At 36.3% G+C, this 24,047-nt stretch overlaps 2 protein-coding genes across 2 annotated transcripts; one reads left to right on the forward strand and one right to left on the reverse strand.

Moving 5' to 3' along the window:
• Positions 1-1,856: 1,856 nt before the first annotated feature.
• On the forward strand, positions 1,857-18,893 carry LOC117982323 (filaggrin-2-like). Its single transcript, XM_069498678.1, has 12 exons — positions 1,857-1,868; positions 2,212-2,505; positions 2,759-2,925; positions 3,252-3,324; positions 6,996-7,271; positions 7,516-7,653; positions 11,780-11,946; positions 12,207-12,279; positions 15,938-16,003; positions 17,099-17,392; positions 17,823-17,989; positions 18,803-18,893. The coding sequence occupies exons 1-12, from the start codon at positions 1,857-1,859 to the stop codon at positions 18,891-18,893; spliced, it is 1,818 nt and encodes a 605-aa protein (XP_069354779.1).
• Positions 18,894-20,661: 1,768 nt separating this feature from the next.
• Positions 20,662-22,408, reverse strand: LOC117982507 (uncharacterized). The gene is made up of 4 exons (XM_034968861.2): positions 22,355-22,408; positions 21,714-22,274; positions 21,380-21,546; positions 20,662-20,839 (listed from the first exon to the last, which is right to left on the reverse strand). Exons 1-4 carry the CDS (start codon positions 22,364-22,366, stop codon positions 20,770-20,772), a joined length of 810 nt encoding a protein of 269 aa, XP_034824752.1. The 5' UTR covers positions 22,367-22,408; the 3' UTR covers positions 20,662-20,769.
• Between the last annotated feature and the right edge of the window lie 1,639 nt (positions 22,409-24,047).

Below are 24,047 nucleotides of genomic sequence, written 5' to 3' on the forward strand. Positions count from 1 at the left end.
CTTTGTCATCAAATAAAAAAACAGTAAGAATTGTATGATTAAAAACTGAAAATGCGCGAGATAAATTCAATAGCGTCAGATCTCACCAGAGGTTTTCTGTTCATTAATTTTACGGCACACTTGATGCTGGTGATGTCAATTGCATTTTCAGAACTGAAAATACGTATGATGCTTATAAGTTTTTCAGTAGGTTTGTTTTAGTCAGCATAGAGAGAGCTTTCAGCTTTCAGATGAGAGCTTCCTCAGCATAATTATGTTGACTTCTACAGTTACAGTTTTCTGCAGTTGTTTTCTACAGTTGTGTCTAATTACTGGCAGCTTAGACATTAAATTCGAGATATTTGATGGCCGCTCAGGCATCTGAACAGAAGGATTTGAACGTTTCATAGCTGCCATTGAGAATATTGAGCTTGTATTTAGACGACGGCTGCTAGAAAAGCTAGCCGCTCAGGTGACACTATTTTACTATTAAATAGAATCAAAATATTATGTCAGTAATAGAATAGGGTTTTGGACTGTAGTAATAAAATATATATATATAGTATAGCCCCCAAGGGGGGAGAGTGAGCATAAGGGACAAGGAAGAGACAAAAATAATTTGTAGGGAGTCAAGAAGGCGCCCCGGGAAAATCCCAAGAGCAAGTACCGAACGGGCGCCCTCCCGCGATTCGGCCCATATAACCGAGAGGTTGGTGGGGCCATGGGAGGTGGAGGGTTGTCCCAGTGTAGTAATAAAATGATGTGTTTTTTTGTATAGTGGTAGTTTCTGGGGCTAGAATTCATTATTAAAGAGTAAAAAATTAAATTAGGAGAGTAATTAAAAAATCATGATTTTTATTTATATTTAACATAATTATAAAAAGCGAATAATGACGTCACAATGCGTAAACGACAAATATTTTTCAATTTTTTAACATGAAAAATACTTTCCAGTAGAAATTACACTATTTTTAAGTTGAAAAAATTTAAAAATATTTGTCGTTTATGCATTGTGACGTCATTATTCACTTTCCGTATAGTATGACGTTAAAAATTAATTATGTTAAAAATAAATAAAAATGATTTGATGATGATGAAAGATGATCATGATTTTTTTAATTTATTCTCTTTAATAATGACTAGCTTGTGCTCGCAACTTTGTCCGCGTGGACCTCACAAATTTCAAACCCCTGTTTCACCACCTTAGGGGTTGAATTTTCAAAAATCCTTTCTTAGCGGATGCCTACGTCATAATAGCTATCTGCATGCCAAATTTCAGCCCGATCCGTCCAGTGGTTTGAGCTGTGCGTTGATAGACCAGTCAGTCAGTCAGTCAGTCAGTCAGTCAGTCACCTTTTCCTTTTATATATTTAGATTTCTAGCCCCGTAAACTACCGCTATACAAAAAATCACATCACTTTTTTACTACAGTCCAAGACCCTATTAAATTATGTATTAAATAAATGTAATATGCTTTGTTGTACACCAGTTAGTTAGAACTTAGTAACTAGCCCGAATAATATAAAAAAATTAAATGTAACAGTAAATTGTTGTTAATTTATTCTTTATTAGCGTTTGGGTGGCGCGTCAGTGGATAAACTTGTAATTTATTCAGGTTCATAGACATAAATGCGATCCGAGAAAGTTTATCAAGCTGAGTAAAAGCAAGTTAAGAATATTCAACTTTATGCAAGGGTTTGGCCTTCATTTTTCACCTGATCACTTTTACGTAATTAAAACAATTGCAACTTAAAAAACTCGTTTAAATTTTACACCCTTAATAGCTTCAACCAAGAACTTTTTGGTATAAAAGCCCGAGATTTTGAGAAGTACTTATCTTTCGTTTACGAAGTTCATTACATCCCACACATATCAACATGATCGCTAAAGTAAGTGAATATTATAAAAAATACTCCACAGAGAACCACGTTTGGTTTACCAAGTAAAAGATATAACAGTGACGCAGTAAAGACATGATAACTCCCTATCTACTGTAAATTTAAAAGATGATTCCGCAAAGAAAGATCAATGATCTAAAGATTTTTAAATACATATCAAAAATTGCGTGACCGGCAGGAATCGAACCTGCATCTTCAGGGTTCGCGCACGATGCCTTGACCACTCGGCCACGGTTTCGCTTACTGCCAGTGACGAAATTTGTGAAAAAAACTATCATCCGTTTACTTGCTAATAAAATGTTAGGTAAATAATAATTAAACCTTTTCGTTACAGATCCTCGCCTTCACAACCCTGCTGATGGTAGTCAGCGGGCAGCACTACGCACATGCACCGCACGGACATGCCACATCGTCTCAGTCCATCGTTCGCCACGACATCTCCCATAACCAACACGGATACAACCAGATCCACTCAGTGCACGCTGCCCCTATTGCCTATCATCAGGCTCCAATCGTCCACTCAGCTCCCATCATCCACTCTGCTCCAATCGTCCACTCAGCCCCCATTGTCCACGCCGCCCCATTGTATCAAAATCATCACGGATACTCTCATGGACATGAAGAGTATGTAAGTATCATCATCATGATGATCAATCCATCGCCGGCTCACTACTGAGCACAGGTATTCTTTCAGAATGAGAAGGTTTTGGCAATGTAGTTTTCCACGCGAGCCAAGTGCGGATTAGCAGACTTAAAGCAACTTTGATAACGTTGAGGAGAATTTTCAGGCATGCAGGTTTCCTCATGCATTGTTCACATCACAGTAGAGAATCGAATTTTCTAATGAGTTGTAATAAACTATAAAATTTTTTTTGTTGCAGGCTCACCCCAAATACGAGTTTGAGTACAGCGTAGCTGACACACACACCGGTGACATCAAGTCGCAGCACGAGGCCCGTGACGGCGACCACGTGACCGGCTCCTACAGTTTACATGAAGCCGACGGCACCGTCCGTACCGTTCATTACAGTGCTGATGATCACAATGGGTAAGACAATCTGTATAGTACCAGAAAATCAGCGTTGGAACACCTGTCATATCAGACTTAAGCGTCGTAGTAGCCACGCAGCACCAATCTCACGTCTGAGGAGCTCTGAACTTGTTTTACTTAACACTACAGACTTTCCAATATGAGTGATTTCTAGCAAAAGATACCGGATATATAATATCACGGAAATAATTTTTACACATCAAATTTTTGCAAAGAATATTAATTGATCGCTTAACTTCAATGGTTAGAAAAATACGTCATAACATATTTTTTCTCTGAACTATAATTCAATTTTGAATTAATATATCGTTATTTTGTTTCAGCTTCAACGCCCAAGTGGAACGTTCTGGACACGCACAGCACGTCCAACCAGCACCTCAACATCAACCTCATTATGTCCTAGCTCATCATTAGAATTATAACCAATCCTCTAAAATAGTTCATATCATCCACATAGCATCAATGCAAAAGTAACTCTCCTCTTACTCCACAAACAGGTAGAAGCTTTTGACTTGATTTGCTATATCCTATGGTTCCTTCTGTAAAGTAATAATTATGTTATCTAGTCTAATATTCAAGTAGCGATCTACTTCTATGTGCAAATAAATAAACGAATTTCCTATATATTTCGTATCTTACTACAAAAGACATCCCGTGTTTACTTCGTCTCCTTTAACAGCTGCTATAGAACATAACTCACAGCTTTTATATGTAAAGAAGACTATGTGTTAGGTATTACATATAATTGATCTGATTACTTTCACACTCATGTGCAAGCGGCCTTGCGACTTTTTGATTAGTACCTACTTGACTTTTTTGTTTATTTTTAAAATACTACAAGTTAATTGCAGCTACTTTCTATAAGCTTCATGGCTTAAATCGTCCTAGAATTGCAAAAAAGGCAAATTACAGTAATGGGTCTGTAATAGGATATGTGATGTGATTACCTAAGTTTTAAGACCCCATGTAAATAATATACATACACCTACCATATTTGAGTAAAATAAATAAATGATTATGATTATTATGATTATACCTACAGATTTTCGATGGAACGCTTATATGGGACTCTATATATTAAATAGCTATATATTAAAGCCCTTACACGTGTAAATTCATTAAACAATATCTAAATATATAAAAGGAAAAGATGACTGACTGACTGGCTGACTGACTGATCTTTCAACGCACAGCTCAAACTACTGATAGCTGTTATGACTAAGGCATCCGCTAAGAAAGGATTTTTGAAAATCCAATCCCTAAGGGGGTTAAATAGAGGTTTGAAATTTGTGTAGTCCACGCGGACGAAGTCGCGAGCATAAGCTAGTCATAATATAAACTTAAGATAGTGGACATGGTACTCTGGGAAATAGATAAAAAAATTCTGTGACCAATTTCTGTATTCAATGATTGTTATCTTCATACTTTACTAATATTATAAAGGCAAAAGTTTGTATGAGCGGATATATGTGTGTGTTAATGTTTGTTACTCTTTCACGCAGAAACTACTGGATGGATTTGGCAGAAATTTGGAATTGATATATATTATACTCAGAATTAACACAAACTACTTTTTATGCTGGAAAATCAAAGAGATTTTCAAAAAACATATATATTCACAAGACCGCAGTCGCGGGCATCAGCTAGTTGAAAATAAACATTATTAAATGACCTTTCTTTGTGAAACAATGAGTGCATTTATACATACGTTTTGTTATATCAACCAATAGAAAAACAATTTCAATAATTATGTATTATTGCTTACTTTTTAAGCGTCGGTAAAATATTCTCATATTTTTACATACTCGTACGTTACGTATCACAGACCCTTATGTGTCGGTATAGCGACGACAATAAGAATGGCGATTCTATACAAATCATTTTATTTCATGAGCTTTTTGCCTCTTACGAGTATATTCTGTTGGTGATATCGGCAAGGCGTATAGTTCGTTCGAATCCAGAAAGCCGAGAAGCATTCTTCCAACGTACCAGTGAAGAGTGCTACGTATCAAATTTTTATTGCCAAACTTCCAAGACTTGATCCAATTAATATAATGAACTAGCTGAACCGCCCCGGCTTCGCTCGGGTGGAGTTTAGAAAATTGAGGGGGAGGTTGAATTCTAATTCTCTCCGTACGAACCATCTTCGTACTTCAAGTAATACTATAAAAAAAGAATTAGCGAAATCGGGTCAGCTGTTCTCGAGATTTGCGATGCGCAACACATTTAGTGATTCATTTTTATATTACAGAGAAGATGAGACAAAACAAAAGTTTTAAGATTATATTGATTACATCAGCAACGTCATCAACATTATACAATTGATGACTAGTGACAAAGTTGCGTGAAAGATCTGTGCGTGAAAGCGTGGAAGCAACTGGTTGAGTTTTCAGTTGTCCTCAAGATAAAATTCAAAATTCTCTATTGGCAGAAACATCCTTTACATGTTGTTTAGAAGCAGGCGTTACTTTGCGGAAGACCATGATATACAATGAACCAAAGGCTTAATTTGTATGGTGCAACATGCAGCATCCGAAATGCACCTCCCGCCCTCCCACTGCTAAACATGCCGGAAAAAGCAGCCACCAGGCAAGCAATACGCACCACCACCACGCAGCACCACACAAATCCCAAAACACACTCGACGCACGTTTCGCCCCGACACCGTCAACATCTCCTGAGGATATTTCACTATAATATAATAAGCCCATTGACCCATTAACTACCAATAAACCCATTGACTACCTGTCTACCTAAACTGAGCATACGCTTGTTTTCAGCATCTGATTTCTTAACAGAATCGAGACGCTCAGGGGCAGCTGAGGCGTCTGAGTGCAACTCATTGAACATTTCATAGCTGCCGTTAAAAAGTGTAAGCTTTTATTTAGACGCTATGACTGCTAGAAAGGCTAGATGTTCAGGCAATATAGTAGTTTTAGTAGTCTGTAGCAGTGATTTAGGCTGAGATCTCCAATAGGTGCCAAGCCTAAATTAATATTTCACACCATTTAATGAAATGAAGGAATGAATGAAATAAAATACTCTTTATTGTATACTTACACAAAAAACTTAGTAGGTACCTAGTGTCAATAATATAAAGAATACCTTTAGTCTTAATATATAAAATGATTGATTTGATAGATCAGTCGACTGACTGATCTATCAACGCACAGCTTAAACCACTGGACGGATCGGGCTGTTATTTGGCATGCAGATAGTTATTATGACGTAGGCATCCGCTAAGAAAGGGTTTTCAAAAATTCAACCTCTAAGGGGGTGAAATAGGGGTTTGAAATTTGTGTAGTTCACGCGGACGAAGTCGACCAAAATAGACCAAAATATAATTTGAGAAAGTTTATCAAGCCGAGTAAAAGTATGTTCAGTACATTCAACTTTCAAGGGTTTGGCCTTCAGTTTTCACCTGTTCAAGTGATAACTTTTACGTAACAAAAACAATCGCAACTGAAAAAACTCGTTCTAAAGTTACACCCTCAATAACTTCAAACAAGAACTTTTTGATATAAAAGCCCGAGAACTTCAGAAATACTTATCTTTCGTTTACGAAGTTCATTACATCCCACACATATCAACATGATCGCTAAAGTAAGTGAACTTAAGTAGAAAAATTTTAAAATACTCCACATAAAATCAGATTGAGTTTACCTGAGTAATAAAGTGAAGCAATTGAGACATGAAGTGAGACTAAATAGGAGATTCTCTTACTGCTGCTGATAAGATTATTGGAGTTTTAAAAGATTTCAAAAATCAATCGGTTAAACTGAGCAGGATTCCTATTATGAGAACCGCTACTAGAGCAGCACTATACATATTTCAGCAGTTAGAATAAATTAATGATGTTTTACCTGTAGTTAACAGTCTTGCTTTGATATATTTTGTTTTCACCGCCAGTTACAATATTGTGACCTTCAAAAGAAGCGTGAATAGGCACCATCTTACTAATTGGCGTGATAGCAGTCAAGCACTATTAAAATAGTTTGAAAAAGACTGTCATCCCTTTACTAACTAATAAAATGTTTTGCATGTTAATTGAAACCCTTTCGGTACAGATCCTCGCCTTCACAACCCTGCTGATGGCAGTCAGCGGGCAGCACTACGCACATGCACCGCACGGACATGCCACATCGTCTCAGTCCATCGTTCGCCACGACATCTCCCATAACCAACACGGATACAACCAGATCCAGTCAGTGCACGCTGCCCCTATTGCCTATCATCAGGCTCCAATCATCCACTCTGCTCCAATCGTCCACTCAGCTCCCATTGTCCACGCCGCCCCATTGTATCAAAATCATCACGGATACTCTCATGGACATGAAGAGTATGTAAGTATCATCATCACCATGATCAATCTATCACCGGCTCACTAGGTCTTCTTTCATAATGAGAAGGGTTTGGCCATGTAGTTTACCACGCGAGCCAAGTGCGGATTAGCAGACTTAAAGCAACTTTGATAACGTTAAGGAGAACTTTCAGACATGCAGGTTTCCTCATGCATTGTTCATATCACAGTAGAGAGACGAACTTTCTAATGAGTTGTAATAAACTATATAATTTTTTTTGTTGCAGGCTCACCCCAAATACGAGTTCGAGTACAGCGTAGCTGACACCCACACCGGTGACATCAAGTCGCAGCACGAGGCCCGTGACGGCGACCACGTGACCGGCTCCTACAGTTTACACGAAGCCGACGGCACCGTCCGTACCGTTCATTACAGTGCTGATGATCACAATGGGTAAGACAATCTGTATAGTACCAGAAAATCAGCGTTGGAACACCTGTCATATCAGACTTAAGCGTCGTAGTAGCCACGCAGCACCAATCTCAAGTCTGAGAAGCTCTGAACTTGTTTTACTTAACACTACAGACTTTCCAATATGAGTGATTTCTAGCAAAAGATACCGGATATATAATATCACGGAAATAATTTTTACACATCAAATTTTTGCAAAGAATATTAATTGATCGCTTAACTTCAATGGTTAGAAAAATACGTCATAACATATTTTTTCTATGAACTATAATTCAATTTTGAATAAATATATCGTTATTTGTTTCAGCTTCAACGCCCAAGTGGAACGTTCTGGACACGCACAGCACGTCCAACCAGCACCTCAACATCAACCTCATTATGTCCTAGCTCATCATTAAAATTATAACCAATCCTCTAAAATAGTTCATATCATCAATGCAAAAGTAACTCTCCTCTTACTCCACAAACAGGTAGAAGCTTTTGACTTGATTTGCTATATCCTATATGTCCTATTGTTCCTTCTGTAAAGTAATAATTATGTTATCTAGTCTATTCAAGTAGCGATCTACTTCTATGTGCAAATAAATAAACGAATTTCCTATATATTTCGTATCTTACTACAAAAGACATCCCGTGTTTACTTCGTCTCCTTTAACAGCTGCTATAGAACATAACTCACAGCTTTTATATGTAAAAAGACTATGTGTTAGGTATTACATATAATTGATCTGATTACTTTCAAACTCATGTGCAGGCGGTTAATAATCAAGCTAATGCAACCGAGATTGTGTTAGTCCAGCTAATTAACGGCCCATATGCAAAACCATGCAACTTTTTGATAAGTAGTTACCTACTTGACTTTTTTGTTTATTTTTAAAATACTACAAGGTAATTGCAGCAACGTTCTATAAGCTTTATAGCTTAAATCGTCCTAGAATTGCAAAAAATTCGAATTATAGTAATGGGTCGGTAATAGGATATGTGATGTGATTACCTAATTTTTAAGACCCCATGTAAATAATATACATACACCTACCATATTTGTGCAAAGTAAATAAATAATCATGATTTGACAAATTTATTATGATTATACCTACAGATTTTCGATGGAACGCTTATATGCGACTCTATATATTAAATATCTATAGGTATATAAATGCTCTTTCACGTGTTAATTCATTAATCAATATCATAATATAAACTTGCGTTAGTGAACATGGTACTCTGGGATATAGATAAAAAAAATCTGTGACCAATTTCTGTATTCAATGATTGTTATTTTCATACTAATATTATAAAGGCAAAAGTTTGTATGTGCGTATGTGTGTGTGCCAATGTTTGTCACTCTTTCACGCAAAAACTACTGGATGGAATTGGCTGAAATTTGCAATTGAGATATATTATACTCAGAACAATTAACACATAAACTACTTTTTATGCTGAAAAATCAAAGATTTCCTATGGGATTTTCAAAAAGCATATATATTCACGCGAACGAAGTCGCGGGCATCAGCTAGTTGAAAATGAATATTATTAAATGACCTTTCTTTGTAAAACAATGGGTGCATTTATACACACGTTTTGTTATATCAACCAATAGAAAAACAATTTAAATAATTAGGTGTTATTACTTACTTTTTAAGAGTCAGTAAAACATTCTCATATTTTTACATACATCACGTACTACAGACCCTTATGTGTCGGTATAGTGACGACACTAAGAATGGCGAGAAGGCGATTCTATACAAATCGTTTCATTTCACAAGCTTTTTGCATCTAACAAGTATTACTATTCTATTGGTAATGTCTGCAGCAAGGCGTTGTTCGTTCGAATCCAGAAAGTTGAAGGCTTCTTTCAACGTATCAAATTATTATTGCCAAACTTACGAAATTTGGTCCAAGTAATATAATTAATGAGACAAAACAATTTTTTTAAGAATATATCAATTGTATCAGCAACGTCATCATTCATCAACATTATATTAGTCAGGTGATGACTAACAAGTCAAGCCTAGTCCTAGTCCCAGACCTAGACCTAGGTCTACTTAATTGTTATTATTTTGCTCACCTTGGTATAATCTGCTTTTCATACCAGTGGCAGACTTCCAGATGTAACATAACAGACAATAATCGTCCTACAAGAAAAATTGTTCTTAGTGTACTTACATAATATAATTACCAACTATCTTTTAACTTGAAGCTACCCATTAACTACCAATGAGCCCATTGACTACCTGTCTACCTAAACTGAGCATACGCTTGTTTTCAGCATCTGATTTCTTAACAGAATCGAGACGCTCAGGGGCAGCTGAGGCGTCTGAGTGCAACTCGTTAAACATTTCATAGCTGCCGTTGAAAAGTGTAAGCTTTCATTTAGACGCTATACTGCTAGAAAGGCTAGATGTTCAGGCAATATAGTAGTTTTAGTAGTCTGTAGCAGTGATTTAGGCAGAGATCTCCAATGGGTGCCCAGCCTAAATTAATATTTTACATCATTTAATGAAATGAAGGAATAAATGAAATAAAATACTCTTTATTGTATACTTACACAAAAAAACTCAGAACCTAGTGTCAATAATATAAAGAATACCTCAAGACTAAATATAAAATGATTGATTTAAGCTGTGCGTTGATAGATCAGTCAGTCGACTGATTTATCAACGCACAGCTTAAACCACTGGACGGATCGGGCTGTTATTTGGCATGCAGATAGCTATTACGACTTAGGCATCCACTAAGAAATGGTCTTTGAAAATTCAACCTCTAAGTGGGTGAAATAGGGGTTTGAAATTTGTATAGTTCACGCGGACGAAGTCGACCAAAATAGACCATAGATTTGAGAAAGTTTATCAAGCTGAGTAAAAGTATGTTCAGTACATTCAACTTTCAAGGGTTTGGCCTTCATTTTTCACCTGTTCAAGTGATAACTTTTGCGTAACAAAAACAATCGCAACTTAAAAAACTCGTTCTAAAGTTACACCCTCAATAACTTCAAACAAGAACTTTTTGATATAAAAGCCTGAGAACTCCAGAAATACTTATCTTTCGTTTACGAAGTTCATTACGTCCCACACATATCAACATGATCGCTAAAGTAAGTGAACTTAAGTAGAAAAATTTAAAAATACTCCACATTAAATCAGATTGAGTTTACCTGAGTAATAAAGTGAAGCAATTGAGACATGAAGTGAGACTAAATAGGAGAATCTCTTACTGCTGGGAACTGAAAAGATTATTGGAGTTTTAAAAGATTTCAAAAAATCAATCGGTTAAACTGAGCAGGATTCCTATTATGAGAACCGCTACTAGAGCAGCACTATACCTATTTCAGCAGTTAGAATAAATTAATGATGTTTTACCTGTAGTTAACAGTCTTGCTTTGATATATTTTGTTTTCACCGCCAGTTACAATATTGGGACCTTCTAAAGAATAATTGATAGGCACCATCCTACTAATTGGTGCAATAGCAGTCAAGCACTATTTTAATAGTTTGAAAAACACTGTCATCCTGTAATTAAAAAACTGATTTCAATAATAATTGAAACCCTTTCGTTACAGATCCTCGCCTTCACAACCCTGCTGATGGCAGTCAGCGGGCAGCACTACGCACATGCACCGCACGGACATGCCACATCGTCTCAGTCCATCGTTCGCCACGACATCTCCCATAACCAACACGGATACAACCAGATCCAGTCAGTGCACGCTGCCCCTATTGCCTATCATCAGGCTCCAATCATCCACTCTGCTCCAATCGTCCACTCAGCTCCCATTGTCCACGCCGCCCCATTGTATCAAAATCATCACGGATACTCTCATGGACATGAAGAGTATGTAAGTATCATCATCACCATGATCAATCTATCACCGGCTCACTAGGTCTTCTTTCATAATGAGAAGGGTTTGGCCATGTAGTTTACCACGCGAGCCAAGTGCGGATTAGCAGACTTAAAGCAACTTTGATAACGTTAAGGAGAACTTTCAGACATGCAGGTTTCCTCATGCTTTGTTCATATCACAGTAGAGAGACGAACTTTCTAATGAGTTGTAATAAACTACATTATTTTCTTGATTGCAGGCTCACCCCAAATACGAGTTTGAGTACAGCGTAGCTGACACCCACACCGGTGACATCAAGTCGCAGCACGAGGCCCGTGACGGCGACCACGTGACCGGCTCCTACAGTTTACATGAAGCCGACGGCACCGTCCGTACCGTTCATTACAGTGCTGATGATCACAATGGGTAAGACAATCCGTACATTAGAACGTCCAGAAAATCTGCGTTGGCATATCAGACAAGTCTCCTAGCGGCCACGGCACCAATTTCAAGCCTAAGAAACCCTAAGCTTGTCTTAGCATTTCAGACTTTACAAAGAGAATGTTTTGGAGCAAAAGTTTCAAGAAACAATCATAATTAATAAATCATTATACAATATACATCAATGAAAAAGACGTCATGCCTGTTTTATTATTATTATTAAAGATATCGTTATTTTGTTTCAGCTTTAACGCCCAAGTGGAACGTTCTGGACACGCACAGCACGTCCAACCAGCACCTCAACATCAACCTCATTATGTCCTAGCTCATCATTAAAATTATAACCAATCCTCTAAAATAGTTCGTATCATCCACATAGCATCAATACAAAAGTAACTCTCCGCTTACTCTACAAACAGGTAGAATCTCTTGAATTGATTTGCTATGTCCTATATGTCCTATTGTCCCTTCTGTAAAGTAATAGTTATGTTATCTAGTCTTATTTTCAAATAGCGATCTACTTCTATGTGCAATTAAATAAACGAATTTTCTATACCTGCTTAATATATTTCGTATTTTACTACAAAATGACGTCCGGTGTTTACTTCGTTTCCTTTAATAGCTATCTATACTATTATATAAAGAGGTAATGTCGTTAAGTTTGTTTGTAGGGGGTAATCTTTGGAACTACTGAACCGATTTTAAAAATTCTTTCACCAGTAGAAATCTACATTATTCCTGAGTGACATAGGCTATACGGGATCTTTAAAAACCTAAATCTACGCAGGCGAAGCCGCGGGGATCAGCTAGTAGAATATAAATCATAGCTATTCATTATTAGTATTCACAGTAATGTTTTAGCCAAGCCTAAATACGCGTAGCTGGTGACATGTGAAAATGTGTCATGATATAAAATTGATATGATTACTTTTGAACGAAAGTGGGGTTATTTTAAGCTCGTAATTACAACCGAATCTATTTAAAAAAAATATGTACCTACCTTATCGTTTTTTGTTTATTTTTAAAGCGACCCATCGAAAATTTGCAAGTATTACCGACCCATTAGTTTATTTGCATTTTTTGCAGTTCTAGAGCCATTATGTGTGTTTAATGCACTTCGGGAAATAGATAGAAAACTTTAAAAGAAGATTCTATACAAGCTTTTTGCCTCTTTTATAAGACTACTATTTCGTTGATAATACAACAAGGCGTTATTCGTTTGGATCCAGAAAGTTGAAGACTTCTCCAACGAAACGGTGAACAGTGCAACCTACCGAATTATTGTTCCCTAACTTCCTTAACTATATTATAACTAATAATCTTTGAGCTTAAAGCTGCACGCCTATTGACTAGGGTGGCAGTAATGAACCATAAAAAGTTCGAGCAGTTATTACTCCACCCACTTTTATAGTGATCTATAATGCACAAATTGCATTAAACGCTAGTGACTCTATTAACGCAATTTAATGAAGTTTGAACTCATCTACTAGGTTTTTGCATATTTTCATCACTATCACATTTTAGCATTATTTTTTTCAAAATAGGAAAATGATTCACTGCGTACACTCCTTGATACACAATGAACCGAGGGGGTGGTACTCAGTGAACCGAAGTAGTTTATAACGAACTAGCTGCTAATCCAGCGTTAGAATTATTTTTATGTTTTAGAACAGATATATCTTCGAAGCTTAGTCTAGTCAATACCTGTATGTGCCAGTCTATAACTTTTTAAACTAAAACTAATGTTTTAACTTAATACCCTATGTTAGATATCTTTTTAGTTTTATCTCTCAATTTTAACCATTTTTATTATAAACTAGATGATGCCCGCGACTTCGTCCGCGTGGATTTAGGTTTTTAAAAATCCCAAGGGAACTCTTTAATTTTCCGGGATAAAAAGTAGCCTATGTCCTTGCCCGGGATGCAAGCTATATCTGTACCAAATTTCGTCAAAATCGGTTGAACGGATGGGCCGTGAAAGGCTAGCAGACAGACAGACAGACACACTTTCGCATTTATAATATTAGTATGGATAAACTATAAGATGTCAGCAATAAACTATGGTTCACCGTGCACCTTTAATATTGAGTCACTGTGTACCACCTCTGCATATTTTTACTACAGGTTATGTAGGAACGTGCCTGAACATCCATAAGTTGTAATTCGTATGCCAAAAGAAACGTTATAAACCATTCAAGATGGTAAGTTAACAAGTTATAAGAAACTTGTAGCACAAAAACAGTAAAGAAAAAAAGATTTTACTTCAAAACACAAAAAATTCCTGTGCATGTGTAATTAGATTGGCAGCTTGCCGACGATTAGTGTGATGAAATAGTGTGAGGGTAACCTTTTATCGTACGAAATTGCACAGTGTAACGCCGAGGCATAGCGCGGCTAGCTATAGCACGGTAATGTTATTACCGTGGCTATAGTGATTAACTGTGTCCACTTGGTTTATTGTTGCCACCCCTACGTCTGTCTACCTACTATGAACTGAGCAAGTTTTCAGCAGCTAAGCGCTTGCTTTTTTACAGAGTAGACATTGGAATCGAGACTCTCAGAGGCAGCTCAGGCGTCTGAGTGCAACTCGTTGAGCATTTCATAGCTGCCGTTGAGAAGTTTAAGCTTTCATTTAAACGCTGTAGCTGTTAGAAAAGCTAGATGCTCAAGCGATACCTCGACTCCCACTTCCCCGCACCGCACACTTTCAATTAGCGTTGAAGCTCGTTATTTTAATAGTATCCCATGAGTGTTTTAATACCTAAATATGTAGAGTTTTATACACTACTTTATCTAAACTCTTATTACCTTAAAATCCAAACCATAAAATCGTGCTGTGCGGTGCAATGCGGTACGGTGCGCTGCGATTTTACCAACATTATCACTACATTGGGATCCCTCGGCAATCATCCGCTGACCTGGACTCCGGGCCTTCCACCATCTACGAGGCCACCAACTCAGAGGAGTACGACCGTAAACTACCGCATAGGGTAAGATAGAAGTTAGCGTATCACCACGAGCCTACAAATTCTAATGCGTACTGCCTATCTATGGTAGCCGCGGTGATTCAACTGTACCATATTTTTTGGGTTCCGTACCTCAGAAGAAAAAAAGGATCACTTTGTTGTCTGTCTGTCTGTCTATCTGTCAAGAAACCTATAGGGTTCCCGTTGACCTAGAATCATGAAATTTGGTAGGTAGGTCTTATAGCACACATAAGGGGAAATATCTTAAAATCGTGAATTTGTAGTTACATCATTTAAAAAAATTTGTTCATGATCAAATAACTAGTAAGTATTTTCATTTTTCAACGTAAGATAACTATGTATATCAAGCCGGGTGTCATTATGAAAGGAATTTACATGTACCTACATTCTTAAAAATATTTTTACTTAATTTGTGCATAACAGTTTTTGTTTTATAAATAAATGATTTTTTTTTTTCATAAATAATAAATAAAATAATTGTTTTGTTGAATTAAACTTGTACAAGTACTTCTAATCGTCAAATACATCTAACACTGGTTCGGTATGCCTTTTCGACCGCAAGAACCTCGGCGGTTGTTCTTTTCAAAGATATAATATGATACCTATACAATATTATGCCATGTATAGGTATTATGGTGCAAAATGTCGAAAAAATACGATTATAGTACGGAACCCACGGTGCGTGAGTCTTTACCTAATTTTCCGGGCTTAAAAGTAGCCTGTGTCCTTCTCCGGGATGCAAGCTATATCTGTACCAAATATTATCAAAATTGGTTGAACGGATGGGCCGTGAAAAGCTAGCAGGCAGACAGACAGACAGACAGACGGACAGACAGACAGCCACACTTTCGCATTTATAATATTAATATGGAAATATGGATTAGTATGGATTTAACTTTACCGTGTGCTCATCTTTCATTTCATTATCACACCCGATACAATAGTTTTTGTTAAATTTTAATTTTTAAACCATATCAGTGGCGTGTCAGTGGAAAACGTCTTTTATTCAGGTTTATAGACAAAAATGCGATTTGATGAGATCAAGCCGAGTAAAAGTAAGTTAAGTGCATTCAACTTTATGCAAGGGTTTGGCCTTCATTTTTCACCTGATCAAGTGATACCTTTTGCGTAATAAAAACAATTGTAACTTAAAAAACTCGTTTTAAATTTATTCCTTTAATAACTTCAAACAAGAACTTTTTGGTATAAAAGCCCGATACTTTCAGAAGTACTTATCATTCGTTTACGAAGTTCATTACATCCCATACACATCAACATGATCGCTAAAGTAAGTGAACTTAATTAGAATATTATAAAAATACTCCATACAAAAACAAGTTTGGTTTAACTCAGTTAAACATAGTACAGCAGTAGAGATATGATGATAGACTTACTAGGAGATCCGCTTACTGCTAGGAAATGAAAAAATGATTGAAGTTTTAAAAGATTTCAAAAATCAATCGGTTAAATTGACCAGGATTCCTATAGTAAGAACTGCTACTAGAGCAGTAGAAGAAATTAATAATGTTTTACCTGTAGGCATTATTAACAGTCTTGTCTTGAACGCCCTTCCGAATTCCCTTTTCACCGCCAGTTGCAATATTGTGACATCATCTAGGCAGCGCTTCACCTTAGGCAACATCATCACCTACTTATTCGATGTAATAGCAGCCAAGCGCAGGCCTATTTAGTTTTACAGCACTATACATTTTTCAGCAATTAGAAGAAATTAATGGTGTTTTACCTGTAGTTAACAATCTTGCTTTAACGGCTTTCGTTTTCACCGCCAGTTACAATATTCGAAAGAAAGAAAAGTGAATAGGCACCATCCTACTAATTGAAAATGAAAATGAATATATTTTTTATTCAAGTAAACTTTCAAAAGCGCTTTCGAATCCTCGGATGCATCTACCACTGGTTCGGAACGCCATTCCTACCGAGAAGAACCAGCAAAAAACTCGGCGGTTGCTCTTTTCAAATATTTGATGTACAATATTATACCATAAAAAGTATTTGCAGTCCTGTGAATTGCTGGATTTGGAATTGGTGTGATAGCAGTCAAGCACTATTTATATAGTTTGAAAAAGACTATCATCTCTTTACTTACTAATAAAATGTTTTGAATAATAACTCAAACCCTTTCGTTACAGATCCTCACCTTCACAACCCTGCTGATGGCAGTCAGCGGGCAACACTACGCACATGCACCGCACGGACATGCCACATCGTCTCAGTCCATCGTTCGCCACGACATCTCCCATAACCAACACGGATACAACCAGATCCAGTCAGTGCACGCTGCTCCCATTGCCTATCATCAGGCTCCAATCGTCCACTCTGCTCCCATCATCCACTCTGCTCCAATCGTGCACTCAGCCCCCATTGTCCACGCCGCCCCATTGTATCAAAATCATCACGGATACTCTCAAGGACATGAAGAGTATGTAAGTACAAAAATTATATTATTCCAATTTACCTTTTAGAGCGGCCTTACACGGACAGCTTGAAGCTATCTATATTTCAATGGATGACTGCAGTAAATTGTCAACTACTTACTGCGACTTTTAGCTGCGGTTGTCTGCAGTCGACTATTTGAAGCAGTCAAGACTGTTGTTACTCGTATCAACTAGACTTATATTTTTTAAGTCAAAGTTAAAATATTTATTTAAAAGAAATTAGTTAATATTCATTATAGAAGAATAATACCTACCTACAATAAAGTAGAGGGAAGAGTGAACTTTAAAACTATATGATAATATTGTATTCTTGCCTGGTTCTACTCTGGAATCTTTGCTACCATTCCAGCTTTAGATATTGGATACCTGTAGGATTTCTTATGAGTCATAATAACCAATATCATTTTCTTGATTGCAGGCTCACCCCAAATACGAGTTTGAATACAGTGTAGCTGACTCCCACACCGGTGACATCAAGTCACAGCACGAGGCCCGTGACGGCGACCACGTGACCGGCTCCTACAGTTTACATGAAGCCGACGGCACCGTCCGTACCGTTCATTACAGTGCTGATGATCACAATGGGTAAGAAAACGTGCCCAATTGTGTTGTTCGCAATCTCTAAACTAAAATGATAGCTCTTAATGTATTGCTATCCCTTTCATATTGCTCCCTTCGCAAAAGGATAGCACTAGATTAAGATCTTTGTCAAAGTTTATTAAAATGATTAATTATTTTATTTTAATTTAATTAATAAACTATTAATAGGTAAACTTAAATCTAAAAAAAAACAACATTAAATTAAAACTAAAATAAATTAAATTAAATCTAAAACCTCATCGAGACTCCGCAGCGAGGCATTGTACCCAAGATGCTGGCAGCATTACTCCTTTGGATGGCCAAACTAATTCTTTGACCAAGGTAGCTGCCAGCTCTCGGGTCCCCGGTTGACACGATAACTCTTTTCGCAATTTCTTCAAAAAGAGCTCGAGCCCCCGGGCCCCACAGCCCCAAGGTCTCCACACCAAAAGGCACGAATACGAAGCTCCCATCGAGGTTTTCATATTTGCGCCTCTTGGCCTGTTCGTCAAATACAGTATAGTACCAGAAATTCAGCGTTGAAACACCTGACATAGCAGACAAGCGTTCTCCACGCCGTGCCAAACTCATGTCTGAGAAGCTCTTAGCAGTTCTAGCTTGTTTTACTTATTACTACAGACTTTCCAATTTGAATGTTTCGAACAAAAGATACCGGAAATAATTTCGACACGTGCAAATTTTTGCGAAACAATATTAATCGATCGTTTAAATTCAACGGTTTGAAAATACGTCATAACATATATATTTTTGTATGAACTATAAAGCCATTTTTAATAAATATATCGTTATTTGTTTCAGCTTCAACGCCCAAGTGGAACGTTCTGGACACGCACAGCACGTCCAACCAGCACCTCAACATCAACCTCATTATGTCCTAGCCCATCATTAGAATTATAACCAATCCTCTAAAATAATTCATATCATCCACATAGCATCAATGCAAAAGTAACTCTCCTCTTACTCCACAAACAGGTAGAAGCTTTTGACTTGATTTGCTATGCCCTTTTGTTCCTTCTGTAAAGTAATAATTATGTTATCTAGTCTAATATTCAAGTAGCGATCTACTTCTACACGCAATTAAATAAACGAATTTCGTATATATATTTGTATTTCACTGCAAAATGACATCTCATTCTTGCTTCTTTTTCTTACTATTAGCATTAACTTCTATAATAGAGCACAAAATCATTGTAATCATTCAATTAATATTCACATTAATAGGAATATCAGCCAAGCCTATGTGTTATTACATAAAATTGATATGATTACTTTCGAACACAAGCGGTGTTATTTTAAGCTCATAATAATCTAGCTTATGCAACCGAGAGTGTGTTAGTTATGGCTAATTAACGACCCATATGCAAAACTTTGCCTTTGGAAGCTTTGTCTATAGTTTATCTACATATAGTTTTAGTTTGAAACCTATAGATAAATATAATAACTTGAATGTTTAAATTTATGCTTTTTCCAAAAAGCATAAATTTAAACATTTAAACTTTAATTTAAATTCCTTATGATCACTATTTGCTACAATTTGCTCGATAGAAAAAATTCCGGAAACTGCTACGAATAGGGATGTAGATTTTTCAGTTTGATTAATCACTGGTTTAAATCGAAAACGGTAACTAATTTCTTAGTTGATAGTTATAATTTCCAAAAATTACACGTAATTGTTTTTCGTTTATTTTTAAAAAGCTACAATTTGATTTTTGTATCACCAACTAGCTGAATCGCCACGGCTTCGCTCGGGTGGAGTTTAGAAAATTGAGGGGGAGCTTGAATTAAATTTTTCTTTCCGTAAGAACCATCCTCGTACTTCAAGGAATATTATAAAAAAAGAATTAGCGAAATCGGTTCAGCGGTTCTCGAGATTTGCGATGAGCCACACATTTAGTGATTCATTTTTATATTATAGAAGATATAGAGCAATTGAAAGCCATGCTCTCCATCACGCGAATTTCTATGTAAATCTTTGAACCAGCGTTACTGTAAAATTACAATTTTTTTTAAGAAATCTGGAATACTAAAGACACAGTTATCAATTTCCAGAAGGTGTTGACAAAATTGTATTGAGTTTGATTGATTCAAATGAGAACTACGTTGGCTTGGAGCGTGCTACGATAAAACCCCTCTTAATCATTTTGTTAACTTCATTATAAGTACCGGACGATCGTAAAATAATGATTAGCAATAAAAAATTAGAGAAAGTAAGGTAACATCTAGTACTGCAATATTATTTGTGTCACAATTAGGTATATTGGCTTCAAATAAATTATAGAGAATATATATTTTTTTCAAACTGAAAATATTTATTTAATAGTAAACATTTTTTTTTAATTTAAATTAAAAGAAATATTTTTGTATCTAAATTAAAGTAAAAAAACCACTTAATTAAAACTAAAATAAATTAATAATTTAAAACCTTATCGAGACCACCGCAGCGAGGCATTGTACCCAATATGCTGGCAGCATTTCCCCTTTGGATGGCCAAACTAATTCTTTGACCAAGGAGCTATATTTTTTTAATTTTATGTATCATTTTTATTTATTATCACTTAAAATACAAATAGGTACTTGTATATGGATATAAAGATGATGGAATAGGTATATTTTTAAAGAGGGTTAAATGAAAGAAGGGCAAAATTTTAAATCAGCATATTAATATTTATTTACACATTTAGTAACAAACAATAACTAGGGCAACAAAGTTATATTAATAATTTAAGCGCAATCAGTCTTAACTAAATAAAATTATCAAATTAAAATTAATTTTCATGATGGCTGTTAATGTGTACGTGTTGACCAGGCGCTGAGTGTTTCACGATGGCATTGAATCTAAAATAAAATAAAAATATTAGAGGAAAAATATTATACTCAACTTTTACTGTAATCAACGATAATTAATATATATATTATGTAAAAAAGAAGTAGATATGTTACATAGAAATCGGATCTAGAAAGAAGACTTAAAATTATGACTCATTAGTGCACATTAATTTTATTGTAGAGTGACTTGTAGGAAATTAAAAATCACTTGCTTTAACGTTGAAGGAAAACATCTTGAGGAAATCTGCATGCCTACCAGTTCTCAATGATGTTCTCAAAGCAGTATGAAGTTTGCCAATCCGCACTGGGTAGAGTATGACCACAGCCCTTCCCATTCTGAGAGGAGATCCGTGCTCAGAATCGGGCCCAGCGATGGGTTGATCATGATGAAGACGATCTCCTTTACAGGAACATTTGTATTTTCTGTCTTCGAGCTCAAATTATATAATATACACCATATAATATGAAAGTAACATGACTAGGCATTTGTTTTAATAGTTTTAAAGTTTATTTTCAGTACGAGTATAGATGTAAATCATGTTTAATTACCCATGGTGTTTGTCAGAAACGTATTCCACAGTCCTTATGGAACCATCTGGCTCATGGAGAGAGTACACTCCCTTCACACTGTCACCATCGCGAACCTCATGCTGGTACTTATTGTCTCCGGTGTGAGGGTCCTCAACTTTGTATTCATATTGGTATTTAGGATAGGCCTGAAATAAGAACAATTTTGTAATACACTTTACATAACAAGATTATTCCACAATTGCTAGATCAAGTAATGGATTAGGTGTGATTTGAATAAATCAATAGAAAGTTAAGTAAGGTCCGGACATCCGTCAACAAGTTAGCGATTTAAATCAGAATTAGTATAACTTACGTAATAGTCAATAGGCTCGTCGTGAGAATGTGAATCAGATTCATGGTGAGCTGGCGCTTTGTGCTCAGATTCTTGATACTGGTAGTGTTGAGAAGGAACACGGATGTACTGAGCTTCTTCGTGTGATGGAACCTGGACTGAAGGAGCTTCGTGCGAGACTGCAGGATAATGCAAAGCTTGAATGTTGTTGTTACCGTGTTGAGGCTGTTGGAATCTTATGTTATGTTCCTGGCTCGGATAATACTGTTTATAAGCAACAGGTTGTTCGTTATAGTTGCCATTAGCTTCCTGTGACTGAGATTCTTCATTTGCCAACTGGTAATGCTGAATGCTTTGTGATGATATCGCTGGTTCATGATGAGCAGATGCCTGCAAAGACACTTGTTGTCCTTGGACTTCCTCCTCTTCTCGTATAGGCGCTGGTTCCAGGTTTCGAATATTGTATGCACTTTGCACACTTGGATATTTATATTCCTGGATTTGTTCACGTTGCACAGGCTTATATTTGTAAACGTATTCTTGGCCGTAGCAGGCCGTCACTGCGATGGCACAAATCACAATCTGAAAACAATAACACTAAGATAAGATTACGATCATATTATGGAACGTGAAAACTGCTCAATTATTTTTTTAAATCTCACTTTAGCTAGCATGTTGCTCTTTCTCCTAAGACTTCCGCAGTGAAACTGATGACTTAGCAATGGTGTATACCTCAATATATACCGGAGACGTTACGAGAAAGAATTGAATCAATCTGTTACCGCTTGGGGCGGCAAATTTGTAACCAGTGCACGACACTCTGTGTGACGTAATTTACGTAACCAATGTGAAGGTTGTCAGTCTACCCTAGATCGAAAAAATTAGGCTGAAAATTTAGGCCTCTTGATGCTGCAGTATTTATATTTTATGATCATGCCTTTTCGACTAATCCGGGGTTCCAAAGATAGTTAAGACATCGAACTTCCAGTCAAGGTTCGGGGATCGATCCCTCTTACTTCTACAGTTAAACGAGTTCTAAGCAATTCAATATCACTTGCTTAAACGGGAAGAAAAACATCGTGAGAAAACCTACATGCCTGCGAAGTGAGAGTTCTCTATAATGTTTTTAAAGGTGTGTGAAGTCTGCGAATCCACACTGAGCCAGAGGAGTAGACTATGGCCTAAACCTAATTTATTATTCTGAGAGGAGACCCGTACTCGATGTTGGCCCGCGATGGGTTGATCGTGATGATGACGCGGATGAAGTCGGGGGCAACTGCTAGTAGGATATATAAATATCCAACATGACGTATCCGAATAAATATTTTATTTTAAAAGTTACACTATATTAAACTCTAAACTATTTTAAATACTAAATTCTAAATGTAGTAGGTATCGTAGCTGCTCTAATTTATTATTTTCTCATTTACATATTAAGTAGAACATGGAGATTGTTACATTTACATAAGCCGCATAAAACACCCCGTCAATTTGAGATTTCTAAAACTTGTACAACATGCAAAATTCAGTAGCTAGATATTAGTATTCAGATTTAACGCAGATGTTCTTTTGTTTGCATCTAACATGTGTTGCAGAACGGATTTGGTTTTTATATAACTTCCCACTCCTTTATCTCCAAAATAGTAAAGCAAAAAATCTTAAATAATTATACTTAGAAGTTATGGAAGTTTATGTAAAAATTACAGGAAAAATAAAACAAAGTCTCCAACACATTAAAAAAAATTTAGCAATAAACATTCAAAGATAAACATAGTCATACTAATATTAAAAAGAGGTTGTATGTAGGGGGTAATCTCTGGAACTACTGAACCGATTTAGAAAATTCTTTCACCATTGGAAAGCTACATTATATTTGAGTAACATAGTTTTTTTTATTGTACTTACCTAATAAACTACCCCTGCGAAGCCGGGGCGGGTCGCTAGTCCTAAATAAAAGGGATTTGTTTTTGAGCTGATTGATGAATTTATCCAAATAACTACTTATTTACATCTTTCTTTCTAAGCTAAGAAACCTCACAAGAAACCCTTAATGGAATAGTTTGACTCGCACTTGACCGGTTTTTATTTATATTATTGTAATATATGGATGGATAACTCACTTGAGAACACTTGTATATTACTCAGATTTGTTTTGATTCCGATGGAAAGCGACCTCGGAGTGAATCATTTTTTTTTAATGAATAGATATTAAGCCCTGAACTATATTTTTTATTATGAAATGAACCTTTACAAAGTAGTATAATACTAGATATTTAGATTTTCTAGTTAGGTATTAACTATTGTCAGCTTCAAATGAATAGTTATTATTACGCAAGTAGGCGTGTAATATGGTTC

The sequence above is a fragment of the Maniola hyperantus genome, chromosome 5, assembly GCF_902806685.2.
Source record: "Maniola hyperantus chromosome 5, iAphHyp1.2, whole genome shotgun sequence".
NCBI lineage: Eukaryota > Metazoa > Arthropoda > Insecta > Lepidoptera > Nymphalidae > Maniola > Maniola hyperantus.